Source organism: Salarias fasciatus, chromosome 12 (genome assembly GCF_902148845.1).
Source record: "Salarias fasciatus chromosome 12, fSalaFa1.1, whole genome shotgun sequence".
Taxonomy (NCBI): Eukaryota; Metazoa; Chordata; class Actinopteri; order Blenniiformes; family Blenniidae; genus Salarias; species Salarias fasciatus.
The window spans coordinates 21,781,850-21,798,970 of record NC_043756.1 but is presented as its reverse complement, the minus strand read 5'-3'; the positions used below and the strand labels follow the sequence as shown (position 1 = coordinate 21,798,970).

At 44.0% G+C, this 17,121-nt stretch overlaps 1 protein-coding gene across 3 annotated transcripts in view; it reads right to left on the bottom strand.

Annotated features, from left to right (window-relative positions):
• Positions 1 to 1,046: 1,046 nt before the first annotated feature.
• The window catches only part of taok3a (TAO kinase 3a), a 75,114-nt gene continuing 59,039 nt past the window's right edge, over positions 1,047 to 17,121 (bottom strand). For 2 of the 3 annotated variants that reach the window (XM_030104659.1, XM_030104660.1), the window contains exons 14-21: positions 14,944 to 15,081; positions 7,861 to 8,097; positions 6,899 to 7,027; positions 5,507 to 5,710; positions 4,909 to 5,148; positions 4,220 to 4,432; positions 3,596 to 3,778; positions 1,047 to 1,667 (exon numbers count right to left, since the gene is read on the bottom strand). In XM_030104659.1, the coding sequence (XP_029960519.1) occupies positions 1,506 to 1,667; positions 3,596 to 3,778; positions 4,220 to 4,432; positions 4,909 to 5,148; positions 5,507 to 5,710; positions 6,899 to 7,027; positions 7,861 to 8,097; positions 14,944 to 15,081 (1,506 nt within the window). In that variant the 3' untranslated portion in view covers positions 1,047 to 1,505. Of the gene's footprint in view, positions 1,668 to 3,595; positions 3,779 to 4,219; positions 4,433 to 4,908; positions 5,149 to 5,506; positions 5,711 to 6,898; positions 7,028 to 7,860; positions 8,098 to 8,645; positions 8,804 to 14,943; positions 15,082 to 17,121 lie in introns of those variants that run through there. The other variant, XM_030104661.1, reaches the window with a different exon arrangement.

The following is a 17,121-nucleotide window of genomic DNA, read 5'->3' as shown; positions in this document are numbered from 1 at the left end:
TGGCTTCATTGTGTTTAAAATGGTTACACTGTAAACTTCTCATAGTAACACAAATGCTTCTGTGTTTTCACGTTTTGACACTATATGTTCAATAAAATGTAAATTAAATTTGGCAAGTTGCAGCATGTTCCTTTTCATGCTTAAATGAAAGATTGAGACCTGTACGTCATTTTCTACATGTATCATACTCAACCGTATCTTTTCCATCAAAAGATTTAAAACTCAGTTCTCATACGAATTGGGAACTATAAGGATTTTTCTCTGTTGTTGTGTGCAGTAAACATGACAACATGATTTTGTGTGATGAGCACTTTATTTACAAATATAATTAAAAGCTCTGACAGATTCATGCTTTCTTTTAACCTGGAAAAAAAAATTAAAGTGCATGCAATAATAGAGCGTCATACTGGTCTGGTTCATAAGAAAAGCAAAAGGAGAAGAAAAAAAAAAGAGAAATTAAAAGAAAATCCCACTGATAGATGACTGCACCTTTAAGACAGGATTAAAGGGGGGGGAGAACAAAAAAAAGAAAAAGCGCATTTAAAAATCTTTCTTCTGATTTGAGTGACAGTTAAAATACAATACGAAAATAAGTAAAAGCTCTCCATAAATCCTTCTATACACAAAGTACAAGACCCTCCCCATGAAGCCCTTTGTGCTAGCTGGGAGTTCACATGTAGATTATTTTTCACATTGGCTGCAGTGCAGTGCAGAGATCAGTACGTTACACACGCTGAGTACCATGATTCACTCACCCGTCCACCATCCAGGAATCACATTTATGGCAGAGCCGGTATGTACACGGTGAGATTCTGCTCTCAGATGATTCTAATTTGTCCTGAAAAATCTCCTGATGAATAAATACAGAAGAAGGAAGCAGCGGGCGGGACGAGCGGCTGCAGAGGGGTCTGCTTTGTCATTTAGATTCTTAAATTTCATTTATTTATTTGCATTGCTTGAGAGCAGAGAAGAACAGACTTTAAGGAAGGAGTCACCACTTGGAACGTGTGATCGTACAGAACTGCCCCAGTTGTATCGTTTTCTTTGCCCTCCCGGCGTCTCTCTCGCCTTGCACTCGCAGTCACACCGAAGTGTCGTCATTGCACAAGAAACGAGAAACACTGTGACTACGTTATCATTATTCGTACAAATAAAACATGACAACTACTGCAAGTTATCCAGCATTTTTTTTTTTGTGACACCACGAGAGGCGAGGGAAGGGAGGAAGTTTGTTTTTTCTTTTTCTTATTTTTTTTTCTTTGGGGACTCTGACCCACCTGCTGTGGAGCCCACCTGACCCGGCCCAGGAAACACAACCGGCTAGATCTGGAGCTGGGATGTGTGTGTGTGTATGTATGTGTGTGTGTGTTTGTGTGTAAGATAAGTGTGTTTACGTGAGGCTGTCAGCAGCAGTGAAAATCTGCCCTGTCGGCTCAGGTCAGGTCAAAGAGGAGAAGGAGAGAAAAGGAGCACGAGAGAACGGCGGCGTCTCGGATGGCGGCCTCTCATCTGTAATCATCCTTGGGAAAGTCCAAGGTGCCCAAGTTCCCGAAACCCAGACGCATGCTCTCCATGTCGAAGCTGTCGGTCTCCCGCTCCTGACGCTCCAGCAGGTGTTTGATCCGGTCCGTCCGCTCCTTCTGAAGGGAACCCAGCTCCTCTTTCATCTAAAAAGAATAAAAGACGATGTTCAAAGCATTTTGAATTAACTCGAAACAAGTTAACACACTTCAACATGTCATATCACTTTGTACCACAAGGTGGTGCAGTGAGCAGGTTGGGTTCTCCCCTTCACTGGTTGTCTTTTATTTAAAGAGACAGGCAGGAGGGGGAGGGGGGGGGGGGGGGGGGGGGGGTGCTACTCACAGTAATGTATGTCTAATTTCCTCCCATTAAGCTCACATTATATTCACTGTTAAAAGTGTGTATTCAAAGGAAAGAAAAACATTTTTTACACTTCATTTATTCCTTTTTTAATCAACCTTTTCTTCATTAAGTGATCCCTGTTAAAGAGCGACTACTTGATGGAGCCTGTCCACAGTAAGGAGAGCTATGCTGGTTTAAACTGAAATGAATTGGTGGTTAAAGCTCATGTTAACTCGTGATCTCAACCTAGAGACACATGAACTGAGGACAGACTGGGAGCTGCAGCAACTTCTAAAGAAATCCAGTGAAGCATTGATGAAATCTATAAAATATGACATGAAAACAGCTTTGTTGTCACATAAGAGAGATTGAAAACGTCTTTGGAAGGTAGTTAATTACAAGGTTTCATCTCTGACAAACTAAATAGAATTTTTAAACAAGTTGCTAACTGATCAATTATTAATAAAGACATATCTACATGATTATGCCTTAAGTCTCATGAGTGATGAAGACTGTACATTGAAAGCTTGTATGGATCATTTCTTTCTGTTGATAATGGTTCAGTTGGACTGTTTTAATTTCATGCATATTACATACAGTATTTATCCATTTTAGATCAATAACAGAAAGTCAACACAAATGTATTTATAAGCTGCGTGTGGGGTGGGCTTAAGGGACTTTTTCTTTATTGTAGCAGTGAGTATATTATTATTGGGGAGCTGGATTGTTTTCCTCTTCTCTTATTTCATCTTCTTTTGACGCAAAACCTGGCATCCAGCATCTTATTGCGATCAGCTGTGATCACACGCAGTCGCATCCACAGGTGCACATAAAAAGCTCGGTGTGGTGCAATACGGCAATCTGAGCGGCGACTGAGCATGCACGGAAAACCTCCACTCTGACCGTGAACCGAACCCGAGGACAATAGTGCCTCTGAAAAGCATGACATCATCTCCGAGGCGGCGTGCAGACGCGGCGTGCAGCCAGGAGAGGGCAACAGATGGCCGCGGCCGGCTCGGAGGCAGCGCCGGACCCTGCAGAACTGGATCGGAGCAGCGTCTCAGAGTTCTCTCTCTTTGTTGTCGGAGTGCTGCCTACTAGACTGTGACGGTGACGTCTGCCTCTGGGAGGAGGCGCGCTCGGCCGCGCTCCTCTCATCACACGCACACATGGCACGCTGCCTCCAACACTCGCACGAAAGATGACGGACGTCACCGTCAGGAGTGACTTCCAAACACGGCTAACACGTGGGGAAAAAGAACTGACATTTGTGAAGAAAAATATCAAAATGTCAGTGCTGCTCATGTCTAAAGAAGACAAAAACAAGACTTCATACAGCTGAGACTTGCTCCTCTTTAGCTGCTCTGCTGAGATGTTGATGTCCAGCGTCACTTTTTGGATGGAACTGCTTTGTAGCATTTGTTTGATACTGGTATCGGCACCACTGTAGATCCAAACAGTGGTGGATATAAACACTAATAAGTTTAAAACAAAGACAAACACTGACGCTCTCAGAGTTAAGATTAAGAGCTGAGAAGTCAGAACTCTGAGTCAGTGTGAAGAAAGGCTGAACATCAGTGGGACAACAACCATTCAAAGACATTACTTTATAACAGGCTGAGCACTTTTCTACCACAATAACTAACCAATGGGTCACTCTACTGTCTAGTGAGTCTGTTCTAACATGACACAACACAGAGAACTGCTCAAGATCTTCTCTTCACTGTACCTTTTGTTCCAGGTGAGCCCGGCGCAGCGACACCTTCTGCTCCAGCTTCTGCTGCTCGCGCTCGTGCTGCGCCTCGGTCTGCATCTTGATCTTGCTCTGGTAGGCATTGAGCAGCTCCATCTCCTGCTGCAGCTGCTGCCTCAGGGCCTGGCACTCGGCTTCCTGGGACTCGTCCAGACGCAGCTGACACGGCCGACCGTGGCCCGCAACAAGGGGGTGGAAGGGGAGGGCGGCGGTGGCGGCGGCGGCAGTACAAAGAGACGGGGAAGAGATATACAGGAGGGTGGGATGGTGTGGGCATGAGGAGTGGAGAGTTTACGTGGACAAGAAGCACAGCAGTGAGACGGAGGAGGAGGAAAGGAAGAGGGCAGGCAGAGACAGAGTGATGGGGAGAAACAGAAGGGCAACAGGGACAGACACGATGTGGGAAGACAGCGAGGGAGGGGCGACGGGAGCCGGACAAAGACAAGAAGAGGACAAACAAGGAGAAACAGTCGAAGCAGAAGGAACAGGTAGAAAGAAAACAACAAGATGTCATTCAACGAGTACAATATTTTTTCTTCTTCTTTTAACTGCTATTAATTTTGAGGTAGTTTAAAAAGCGACCGCGGTCCCTCCACTCACCGCCTGCGAGGCCATCATCTCGTTGATGCTCTGCTCGTACTGCTCGGCCAGGATGGCCAGCTTGCGCGTCTGCTCATCCTTCAGGGCCTTGAGGACCGTCTTGTGCTCGGCCTTGGGCGTCACTTCCATCTGGTGGTGGCGCAGGGCCTTGTACTGCTTGGTCTGCACCTTACACGTGTCCTGGAACTGCTTCTTGATCTGCAGCTCCAACACCTGGAGCAGGGGACGGGGAAACGCCGAGGGTTAGAGGACAACGGCGGCAGTTACAGAGCACCTTTCAAACCACGTCACTCCGATCTCTGTCTCACTACTGTGAGGGTTTCATACTGCTAAAGGTGAAAGGCCTCATATTGCCACAAGCCAAATCCACATTACAAGGATTTATTGCCCTGAAGAGGAAACAAAAATGAAATTCGGAGATGACATATGTTGTATGTTCTTTCACTATTTTCCCAAATTAATTTATTACATTCATGTTGCATCACTGTGTGATGAACCAAAGAGATGTTGCTCATTGCTTGCGCCATCTTCGAGGTGGATCCCTGTTGTCTTTTCAAAGACAAATGAAAGCTCATTTATAAAAAAAGAAAAAGAAAAAACAACCTGTGGAATCAAATCCATGGTGCATTTTAAGTGTGACGACGCACATCACGACTACCAAGAGCCTTCCTGCACCGCCGTCCACTCACTTTAAGGTTCTTGGGTTGCTGCCGGAGCTCCATCACGTGCTTGCGGTGGAGCTCGCGCTCCCGTCTGTTGTTGTACTCGATCTGGTTCTCCAGCTCGGTCTGGTGCTGCAGGCGGATCAGGTCCATGCGCAGCTTCTGCAGGGTCTTCAGCTGCCGCTGCTCCAGCTCCTGCGTGGACTCGTCGTGGCGGATCAGCATGGCGTGCTCCATCTCCTTTTGGGTCTTCTTCTTGTTCAGCTCCTGTCAGGTGGAGGCATGATTGAAGTGATTCTTTCTTTAAAGCTGAAATAACTGATTGCTATCAACAACAAAACAATGCAAAAAAGCACCCCACATTGAATCTTAGCTTGTTTTTGTCTTTTTTTCCCACAGAAAGTTTGTGGGCTTTCTAAGCCTTCCTAACAGATTTTCAGATTACAACATTGTTGGGTTGCTTTACCCAGTAAAAATCTCCTTAGTTAATAACAAAACAGCTCGGCCCTCGTGAACAATGGGGATAATTGTTAAAAACACGCTGCTGTTGTCAGTGAAAACGTCACGTTGGGTCTTTCACCACAATGTCTGCACATTTCAAGTTTTGCTTTGTCCAGTGGCGCACCTCTCGAATCTGCTCCTGCTCCAGATCGTGTCTCTTGATCATGGTTTTGCGTTTGAAGGCGCGGCAGTTGCGGTCATAGAAGACCCGCTGCTGGGCCAGGAGGTGGGCCTCTTCCTCGGCCTGGGAGTGTTGCATGTTCTCCTTGTGCTTGGAAAGACGCTCCTGCTTCTCCTTCTTGGGTGTGCTGTGGTCCTCGTTCATCTCCTGAGGAGGGTAAAGGTCCAGGAAACCATTTATTGATCAATAGCAATAATATTGCAAATGAAGTAGAGCCGTTGAGCTCGATTTTTATGTCCAGTGAGTTCAAGATGTCAGTGGACTTTTAAAAGAAAGATAAAATGCAGTTATCATCAAAACTAACAAACTACTATGGTCTTAATCAATGAGTTTGGAACATCAACACGTGAACGTGTTCTATTAATTTACTTAAATAGATCAATATACTACATAAAAGGAATTGTTGAACAGATTTTGAAAACTACCAGGAAGCAGGTTAAGTGTTGGTGCTTTTTCCCCCACAATCAGACATGGGACTAATTTGACGTGTACATGAGGAAAACTGCGAAAACTGTGAAGCCTCAGCATGCTCACTGGCAAACTGTAACTAGTTGTGGGCTGAAAAAGCTGATTTCCTTACAGTCCTCCAATCCATTTTAGTCGAATGAATCATACGTTTCAGGGATCCACAGGTGTTTGAGCAGCTAGCATTTTTCCTACTCTGCTACACTACACGTTTGGAATACGGAGAATAATCCTTCACATAACTCCACATTCCCAGTGTTTTCAGTGGGAAAAACCACAAAAACAAACTCTTGCTGACCTTTTATTTTGAACTACAAACAACAAGTGCAGCCAGAGGGACACTGGAACTGGAAAGAATCCAAACGCATCTCAGTACGAGTACTCCTCCTCTTTTATGGGCTTTAAAGTAATCTACGACTGGCGTTAATGCACTTAACACATGAGCCTGATCCCTGCTCTCTGCGGTGTCTAATTCCATTCTTGGCCCTCAGTTGGTGGGAAATATCTCACCCAGCCAGCGATGCTTTCTTTTAACTGTGCTGACCTAATTTTTTGGTCACTTATCTTCTAAGTGAAAACATGGCATATCACCCTCCTGGGCCACAGGACGACCCTCTGGACTCTGCTTCAAGGTTGTGCGGGCGCGCGAACGCTCCACAGTGAGTGTGGATTTATGGCTCTTCCCCTCCGCTCATGTGTGCATACATGTGTAAGTACATGGTAAGTAGGCTGAGTGACTCAACACAAGTTACTTTGGAGCTTCTGAATGTGCACGATCGCGTGTGGGGGAGTCTGATTCCACAGTAAACAGCAAACAGAACTGTGTGTCACACAAAGGGGAGCTGGGAGGAAAATGAAAACATGGCGCACCTCCTTAATCTTCTCTTTGCAGAGTTTATACTGTTTCTTTTGATTATCCAGAAAAGTAGTTAGCTCCTTCTTCTGCTGGGCCACAATCTGCTGCTGGAACTTCTTCTCATCTGTCAGGGCCGTCTTCATCTGTAGGACACACGGGGAGAGAACAGAGAGGAGAAGGGTCTTCAGATTAGCATCCAGGCCTTCATTGGGAACAAACACTGTCATTCTGTGACTTTATTCCACCTCTTTTGCTATAAATATACAGAAGTTTTTTTTTTTCTAATCATTGATTTTCTTACATTTATGTAATTTTAAAAATTGTTTTGATTGGACTGAAAAAAAAGAAAGGAATTCATTTTGATGTTCAGCAATGACTGGAAGATGTCAAATGCTGCATAAAGATCCCAAAAATGGGACTAATGAGACCAAATCAACCTATTTTCTGAAAAGAGAAACTGAGTCAGAATCTAATGAAACAGCCAGTAACCTGCTGGTTTACCTTCAGAGCAGTGTGTGTGTGTGTGTGTGTGTGTGTGTGTGTGTGTGTGTGTGTTTATGTATCTCAGTATCCTTGTCTGTGCGGACAGACATACTATCGTCCGGCGCGCTGCCTGCTAATCACAGAGATATGCGGCTTGTTTTTCAGAGCGTGACATTCGCTGACCCACTTCTTGCTCGTGTGTTTCATTGTATCAGTGGACGGCAGCAGTGTGTAGAGGGCGAATAAAACTTCCCTTAGCACTGAAATATAACACCGAGGTTGAAGGTTGATGCCATTTTCTCTAACAGGGTTAAACTTTGATGAGCTTTAACCCAGTGAGTTAGTTATGAGTCTTGCTGTAGTTTTTCAAAGAAAACCTCTTCATATTAGATTCAACTGTTGCGTGATGTGTGATCATCTCTGGAAAAAAAGAGAACCTGAGAAGTGGCGGCATTATGTATCCACTCACGTTCTGTAACACACAAAGTCCCACCTCTTTCTCAGTGTGCACAGCGTGGCGTTTGGCCAGCTTCTCCAGCTCGATGTAGGCGTTGTTGGCCTGCGTCTCCACCTCCTTCTGCAGCTTGAGCCGGTGCTCGTCCATTTCGGCCTTCAGCTTGTTCTCCAGGGCGATCAGCTGCTTCTGGTGCTGCCGCCGCATGCGCTTGTAACCCGACATCTGCTCCCGCAGCTCGCTTTCCTGCTCATGCTCGTGGATTTGTTTGGTCACCTGCGGAGAAAGAGGGGAAAAGTTAAGAGGGAGGCCTCGATTTCGATCCAACAAAAACCAAACCAGTGGCTTCTCGAGTGCACGAGCAGAAGAAGCAGTGTCAAAGCATCATGTGGAGCAACAATAACAATCAACAGGTCATCATTTTTTCTCAGAAAGTTCATTGGGTTTGTCAAATATTGCAGTTCAACAATGGCAATAAAACAGTTGATAAAGGAAAGAGTGACGGATGGAAAATTAAGACATTGGAAAAAAAAATTGTGAAATCCACGAAGGGAGCAACACAAAAGCTCTTTCATCGGACCATCGCACACACACACACACACACACACACACACACAGTCGTCTCATGGAAGTCACCACAAAAGACCTCAAATCCGCTTAAACAAGAAAACAAGTCACATAAACAACAATAAACAGCCGCTCCAGGAATACATTTCATGTGAAATTAGCACTTACAAAACATGTTTTAAGACTGTTCTAGATATATTCTCCCTTAAAAAAAAAAAACAAACAACAGGATGTGAACCTGAACCTGACACACCAACCTGAGGACAGAAAGGGTTCTCCACGTCTAGGTAGTACTCGCTCCGCATCTTCTCATAACTTCCACCTGAACTCTTCAGGCCAAACATGATGGCGACTTTAGCCAAGAGCACCAGCATCCAGGAACCTTGTGGAGCATCCTATGCCCGACGGAACCCCGTCTGAGCTCCGATGCCACCCAGATACACCCCCAGTCTCCCCCACCCCCAGTCTCCCCCTCCCCCTTTTCTGGACGTTGAACCCTACCACCTCCTTCTTTTTCCCTTGGTTGGGCGCCCTGGGCACGCAGCGGCCGAGGCGGCAGACGTGTGAACTGTGAATGAGGCAGGCCGACTCTCCGGGCCAACAAGAGCACAGAGCGGCTCTTTAGTGGGGCTAACGCTAAGCGGCGGACAGCAGGTGGGTCACATGAATACCTCATTTAGTAAGAGTGAGAGAAGTTGGAGAGGAGGGAGGAGGGGGTCTGAGAGGAGCGGGCCCAGAGATTAGGGGAGGGAGGGTGATAGCTGTGCAGAAACAGCAGATGGAGGGTGACTTGGAGAGAGTTAAATTTAAGGAAGAAAAAAAAAAAAAATTCAGTAAAATTGGAGCATCCAGAGGGAAAGGCGAGGTGGGTGAGCGGGTGGCGGTAGGGGCTGGTGTGGAAATGTGGGGGTGGAGGCTGAGCTCCCCTTCTTCTTAATCTGCCCTGAATCAATACCCCTACTGTAATAGAGCCTCCCAATCCTGGTCACTTGCCTCACTGCCACCCGGCACGCTGCTACAAAGGGCCAAGTCACGTCATGTGACGGCCTCTTTCACACAAGGCTCTGGGACTGGAGAGGAGATCATATTCATGGTGAAGGAGCATGCAGGAGAAGGCTGAATGTTTTAATGAGATCAAATGAAAACCAGCAGCTCTTTGGCCATTTTCTGCTTGGAATTGCTCATCAGCCACAGCAAATAATATAAACAACAACAACAATAACAACAAACAAAGAATCTGCAAAATTTTCAAAATTTACAAAAAGCCCCTAGGTGATACAAGGCATTAAAACCAAAGATGAATATGTTGTGAGAATCACTGCACAAGCTCAGGAACACTTGAAAAGCACTGCCAGTGAACACAGTTCACAACGGATCAGCAAGAAGCAGAGAGGCTGCAGTTTGAGGGAGTGAGGTAAACATTGGCTTGATATTTAATGAATGACAAGATGTATTTCCTTTTTCAAAACAATGGCCGTTGTGTCTTCCTTCTGCATGCAAAGATGCAAATGGATTCATTGACTCATGCAAGCTTTTGGACACTAAATGACTGGGATTTTTAAAAGAACCCCATGTGACTGGAAAAAGAATCCGAAACTTGCTCTGTTAGTGTCTTCTAAGGCAGCTCTTACGAATTGTGATGTCAAATTACATGTTTTCACAAATAAGAAGTGACAGCATATCTGAAATATCTGGAAAACAGATCGCTGTAGAAGAGAAATAAACAAGACGGTTCTTCAATGGAATAATTAGATGTTTCTTTAAAACTTAAGTTGAGATTTACTTTGGGAGAAGATTGGCTCTAATTCTTCCACTGCTATGTTTCTGCCAGGACTCTTAATTCATTTTTGTAGTTGCTCATGACATTAGCTGAATAACCGGGGTTTTATTTTGCTGCTGCTGTCAATCGAAAGCCAATCAGATGTGTTTTCATTTTTAATGCATGATTGATTTTTCCAGAAATGCTGAAAAACCATGCACAGCTCAAAACAAAGTGAAGTTTTTTTCAACTTTTACAAGATTCCTAAGTTTCAGTATTCGATGTGTTGCATTATGATTAGTTAAATAAAACATCTAAATGTTGTTTCCATAATATCCCAACTTTTGTGGCACTGGGGTTGTGGAGGAAGCCACAGCTGTATTTGGAAAGTTGCTGCAGATATATAGTAACATATGGTGGAGTCATCAGACTGGAAGACGGAGGCAAAAGGCCTCTGCAGACCCTTGTTGAGTATCCTGTTTTCCTGTTGATGCACATGTGCGGGGGGGCTCTTTGCTCCCATGTTCCTCTTTGGGCCACAAACACAAAATCAGTGCAGAGAGTTTACGTGCAGCCTCTGGCATTCAACTGCAGACTTAAAGTCTTATTTGTGTTGCACTGTGGGATTGCAAGATGTAGTAAAGCATATCTGGAGTGAGTTATGTGCTTAAAACGTGTGCAGGGAAAGCTGATTGGGGACGAGGCACATTGTCATGCATTTGACTGTAATCTGCCACTGGCTCACCGGCTGTCGAGCTGCAGCCTGAAACCAGCAGCAGGAGGCGATTGGAGCAGCAGACGAAGAGAAACATTTCACGTTGTCTCTCATTTCCCTTCTTTAGGCTTTAATCTGTGACTTTGTATGACCTCTAATAAACCCTGGTGTTCTTCTCTCACTACTTTTCCAGCTTCCCTTCCCTCCACATCCTTTTATCCTGGGATATTTCCACAATCTGCACTCATTTTTCCACCTTCTTTCATATGTTCCGGGCTTCGTTTTATTTTTGGCGGTCTGGATTTTGATTAGCGCTGCTCTTTTGTCTCACCTGTGTTTATTTATCCATCCTTGCTTCTATCTGTCCCTCTTATCGCCATGATAACTGCCATCTCTGTCCTCCACCTTGTCTTTGTCCTAGTCTTTCACCATCGTCACCTGTCTCTTTTAAAAATATGTCGTCACTCAGGATTTAGAGTGCTTTCTGAGTGTGTTTATCCTTTCTTTGTCATCTCTTCTCGTTAGCGTTCCCTCACTTTTTGCCGTTCTCTTTCTCCATCTTCTTTCTTTCTTCTTCTCCTCCATGCGATCCGTCGGCACCCCCCCCCCCCCCCCCACCTCTCACCATCTGGACCCCCCGTTCTGCTCTCCCTCACTCCTCCCTTTGTCTACCTGCTGATTCCAGCCTCGGATCTGAGGACGGCAGAGAAAGATGATGTCATCCGTTTCAGCACCGGCGGGCTGGACATGCGCACACACGTGCACGTGCGCACACACACACACTCTGCCACCTCGTCTGCAGACAGCCTCCGCTAACCAGGAGTGTTTCACTTTAATATTGATGAATAATAATATTGATGACAAATCAGAACTGTTCTGGAATAAAAACGCATAACGAAAGACAACAAAAACAAAGGATGAGGAATCAAAAGAGAAAAGGTACATTTATGGTTGTGCACAGGTAAGTTCACCTCAGTGTATAGGGTGACATTTGAATTCTCACTAAAATGCGGTTATATGCATACTCAGACAGCTAAGAGTTTCTACCCCTTGTGATCATCTGTCAATGTGTTTCTATCAGTCATAGCATAACTGCGCACCAAGACTTATTATGTCCTTGATTTCACTTCGAGGATATTTCTGTACATACACTGTTATGGGAATTTTTTCATATATTTGTGTGTGTTGTGGAGCTGCTGTCTTATCTCTGTTTCCCCATGTGGGATGAATAAGGTGTCATCATAAAACCTCTTGATAAACCACTTAAATGCCACATCCGAGACCATAAAACAAGCTCACTTCCACTTCTGTGACGCCTTAAAAGCCATCAGATCTGATTGAGAGGTAAGAAGTAAATGATTGTAACTCGTCTGGATACTAACAATTGAAACCTGTTATGCTGAAACCTCTGACATTCAGGTTCTGATTTTTTTTTTTTTTTTTTAATAAAAATGGCTTTCATTACAGAAAAAAAATTATCAGTAAGCAGTGAAGATTTTCTTCAGTTTTCGTCTTGGATGATGAAGACGCCTGATGCTGTAGTCAAACAGGCTCCTGAATGTACAAATAGCAGCAGTTCCAATCCAAGTCTCTCTCATTAGGCCTTTCTGAATAACCGAAGGTCCTAACCCTCCGGAAAAGTAGGAATGTGAACCGATCAGTAAGCAAGCAGCTTTTCCTCGTGGCTTAGCTCCCTGTCCAGTACTGAGAAATCATTAGTGCTGCCAATCCCACAATCTGCAATTACTTCTGAATAACACCTCTACACAGCTCAACTCACTCACTTTGGGTAGATTATCAACCCATACCATCACGATATCTGTTTTTCCTGAAAGACCCATGATCCCAGGATAGGGATGTCTCGATCCACACACCAGCCGCTTATTGAACGGCTTATTAACTGTGGAAGTGGTTCTTCTTTTTATTTGATTTGTGCTATTTTCACCTGTTTTGATTTGCTGATTTTGTGTTTTCTGCAAATGCTGACATGGGAAAACCCACATGCAAGTCAAAAATAAACCCTACTTCCGTACTTTAAAGAACGGAGGGGCTTTTAAAAGGTTAAGATATTAGGATAAAGACAGATACAGACTGGAAATATTTATGTCATCTGCACGTTTTGTTGGTCAGCTTATTATTTTTTTTCTAATTTGCCACTGTCAACATTTAAATTAGGTCGAACGTTTCCCATTGATGACATTGTTTGTGCAACATTTGCTTATTCAGAGGAATTAGTGAACCACTCAACAGAACCTAAGCAGCTTGGAAAAAAAAACTAACACTACTTAACACTGTCAAATACCTCAGGGTAACATTTAGTTCAGAATTCTGGTGAAAAAATACCCAGAATGAAATCAAGGTAACAAATTCAGCTGTGAAGGCTGAGGTTCATCATCTGTTAATGGCTCAATAACATTTAGAAGCTTCACACACTTCTGGACATCACTTATGTCAGGGTGTCAAACAGATTTTAGTTCAGAGATCACATACAGCCCTTTCTCATTTTGAGTGAGTTGGACTGGTAAAATAGTGCCGTAAGAACCAATAATTTCAAAAAGTTTGCTCATGCTCATCTCGTGCAACATGAGACCAATGCCAGTTTAATTCCAACGAGGTAGTTTTCTTTCATATCAGCATCACTCAACACTCAGAGCTGTGTTGTGCCTGCTACTCTTGAGAAAATTTGTTAACTTCGTGGACCGGAATGGAGCCTCTGGCCCGTTCTGGCCCACAAACCTTATGCTTGACACCTCTGATTTAGAACCAAGAATTTACAGAGAAAGACAAATATATTTTCATACCTTTATAGTGTTCTACAATAATAACATCTAAAGAGAATAAAAAATTCAGTTTCAAAAATGGAAAATACACAACATTCACATGGGATCTTGATACTGAACTTTGGTCCAGTTTCATGGTTTTACTCTTGACTCTGAGAGGTTTACATTTTTGGCAGATTACTTTTTTTTTTTTCTTCAAATCAAATCTCAAGCTTTAAAAAAGTGTACCCTGGAAATATTTCACATGGGCTCAAACTTAACCCTACATCACCGGTGTCACTGCAAGTCAGGAGACACTACAAGCATCAGATTGATACGACAACAAAAATATGTGTGAACAAGAAAATATGAAACCTCCAGCGGAGCGAGAAAACAAAACAAGGACAGCATTGTGGGAAAGATATACACAATCCTGGACTACCAGCGGTTCATGTTCTGGTCAAGGACAGCGTGAGGACGCACGCTCACTTACATATGCATGCAAACACACACACACACACACACGCACACTCAAAACCTCTCTGTTCATGTGCTCCGATGTCAAGGTTTAAGACCTGACACAATTGAGCCAGTGGGTCACGGACGGGTAAGCACGCACACACTTAACCACGTGCACACACACTCAGAACCATTGCTACTTTCTAGTTACTAGAGCTGGTTTCCATGACAACAGACAGGGAGGGAGAGAAAGTGAGCGACACACACGCGTGCACGCACACACACACACACACACACACACACACACAGAAAGAAAGAAGAGAGAGAGACAGAGAGAGAGATCTAAGAATGATGTATTACCAAATGCAGGAGAGGAGGAAATAAAGAAGGGAGGGGAGTGATGGTACAGAGAACAAGAGCAGAAGACAAAAGAAATAAGGTGAATAGAAGCGGGCAGCATGGGAGAGATCTGTGGCAGAGAGTGGGCCTAAAGTGCAGATCAGGGACACACATCCTGGAAGAGGTAGATAATCGAACGAAGGAAAACAACTGAACACAGAGCAAATAAGGTGGGGAGAAGATCTGAGTTAAGCTCCACGTTTCTCCAGCCCGAGCCGCTCAGCCACTACAGTCACAGGCAGAGAGGAACAAAAGAAATGGCCCTTCTGTGGCTTCATATGCTGCTGTGGCGTAAACACAACACTCTCACACAGAGAGCCTGGCTCCAGCAATCGAGTCGCCTTTTCCCATTTTTCTTCTCCTTTTTGTTTTTTTTTTTTTGGCTCTCAGAGCAGAGAAAATTTCAAGGCAAATGTTTAAGATCCCAACGGGAAATATTTGAAACATTTCTGGTTCACGCTTACCAGTGAGGCGGATTTTATTGTGGCAAAGCGGCCTTGGTTTTTGTAGTTGTGGGCCTGGCTGCTCTTGTCTGAGGAGGCTGGTCTCAGCTCCGGCAGGTGGTCTCTGTGGAGCCCGTCTTCCCAGTTGTATGGATGGTCCTGAGCAACACACAAAAACAAAAAACTGAGAAATTAAGAAGAGCAGAGCTGCACTGTTCTGTCGAGGTCAACACTCTTGCCTCACAGCAAGAAGGTGTCCTGTTGGGTTGTGGTCTTGGAGGCCTTTGGGGAAACATGCGCTCGGTTAATTTGCGACTATCAATCATTCTATAGGTGAAGGTGAGTGAGTGGTAGTCATTTTTCTAGAGGACATGGTCTACACATGGCCTCTTTTGTCTTATTTCTTAAAATGTTTCTCTTCAGCAGAGTGGTTCGAGCTAACAAATTCAACAAAACACATCAAATGAAGATTGAAACCAACAATATTAACTTCAAATTCGCCCTCACTTCACACAATGCTTCAAGTTTTAATTGAATTTGGGATTTTCAGTATTAATAAAAACAGTAAACGCAATAAATCACATTTGCTAAAAGAAGCTGCAAGTATACTGAATAATTCTACTTCATCAGTATTTAGGTTTTGTCACATTTATTCAGTGACTTTCAAAACAGTGAAACTCTCGATTGATTTCACTTCTTCCACTTCTAAATATCAAAAGGGATCCAAAGCATTTTGCTGAAACTGTGTCAACTGTAAAGTTGCCGTCCCGAGCCACAGTGAAAACTGACTGAACGTGCTCGGGAGCCTGGGGACCGGGGAGCTGTTTCATGTGTGTGTGTGAGTGAGTGTGTGTGTGTGTGTGTGTGTGTGTGTGTGTGTGTGTGTGTGTGTGTGTGTGTGTGTGAGAGAGAGAGAGAGAGGAGTGAACTTCATCGGCATTTGGAAAACAATATGTGTCAGTCGATTGTTCTCTGTTCCGCCGTCACACTTGAAACAAGACGCCGTCTTGTCTGTTGGTGAAAAGTGACAACTGCATTCACGCACATGTCAAAAGAGACAAAGAGCCGATGAAGAGAGCGGATGACGGCCCACTCGCCGCCGGTTTTCTCAGTCATGGGAGATGCTGGGTGAGATTGTCAGACACTGTGTTGACCTGTGGGTTCTGCATGTGTGTGCCCCTTGTTGACATGTGTACACAGTCTTTTGTTCTCCAAGTGCGAACGGTGTCGGCGATGAACTTGAAGCAAACTGCAAACAGTGAGGACTGTGTGGATGGTTTCCATGGTTTCAGAGGGGGGAGGGGATTCAGCATCAGAAACCATGAGAGGGACTGAAGGATGTTTGCGCGGCGCCTTGTTTCCCTGTCGTCTGTGAGGTGCACTGTTTTCACTACCACGAGGCTGTTATTAGATGACATAATTGGGAGGCATTTTGATTTAACTGCAGCAGAATTATCAGAAAATATGCAGTGAATGACAGACGCTGCACCTTTTTTCCAATATACTATAACTCCAATTTATTATATCTTCAATATTTCTGTCTGCTGGTAATGTTTTAGATTTTTCTGTACATCGTGAATAGTGAGTAATGGTTAAGACAAATATGCACGTCAATCCTGTCAGCAGTGCCAGGATGAAAGCACCTGGAATAACAGGAGAAATAACATTGTAGTTGTGATTTGAATGTGAGATTTCATATCACAAAAATATAGAGCCTTGTATTTGTTGAAGGAGGCCTAAACTGTCAGAAAGGCTTATTCAGACATGAACAATAATCTTATTTTAATGCAGTCCCACCTTTTTAAATCACCTCTGCTGATTGTCACTTCTCGCTGGTGGACTTCTTTCAAAGTTTTCCACAGAGTGATCAACTCTCCCTCATCTTTACTTCTGAAGGCTTCAGCTCTTTTATGCCACAGATCTCTTGTCATTTAACTTGATTTTCTGTGAGATGCTTGTTTTTCAGGATTGAATAACTCTTACTACTACCTCCGTCCGAGATTTTCTCTTATCACACTCAAAATAGGCTGATATTATTCATTTAATATGTGCTGATTTTCTTTTTAAATTCAAATGCTTTGTTTCCGTGTCCTACTTTTTCAGATCTGGAGTGATTCACTCACTTCAAATAATGATAAACACTATTTCAACTTGACAACTGGTGAAAGTCTAAGAAGTGCTTGATTTCATCTCGGAAGA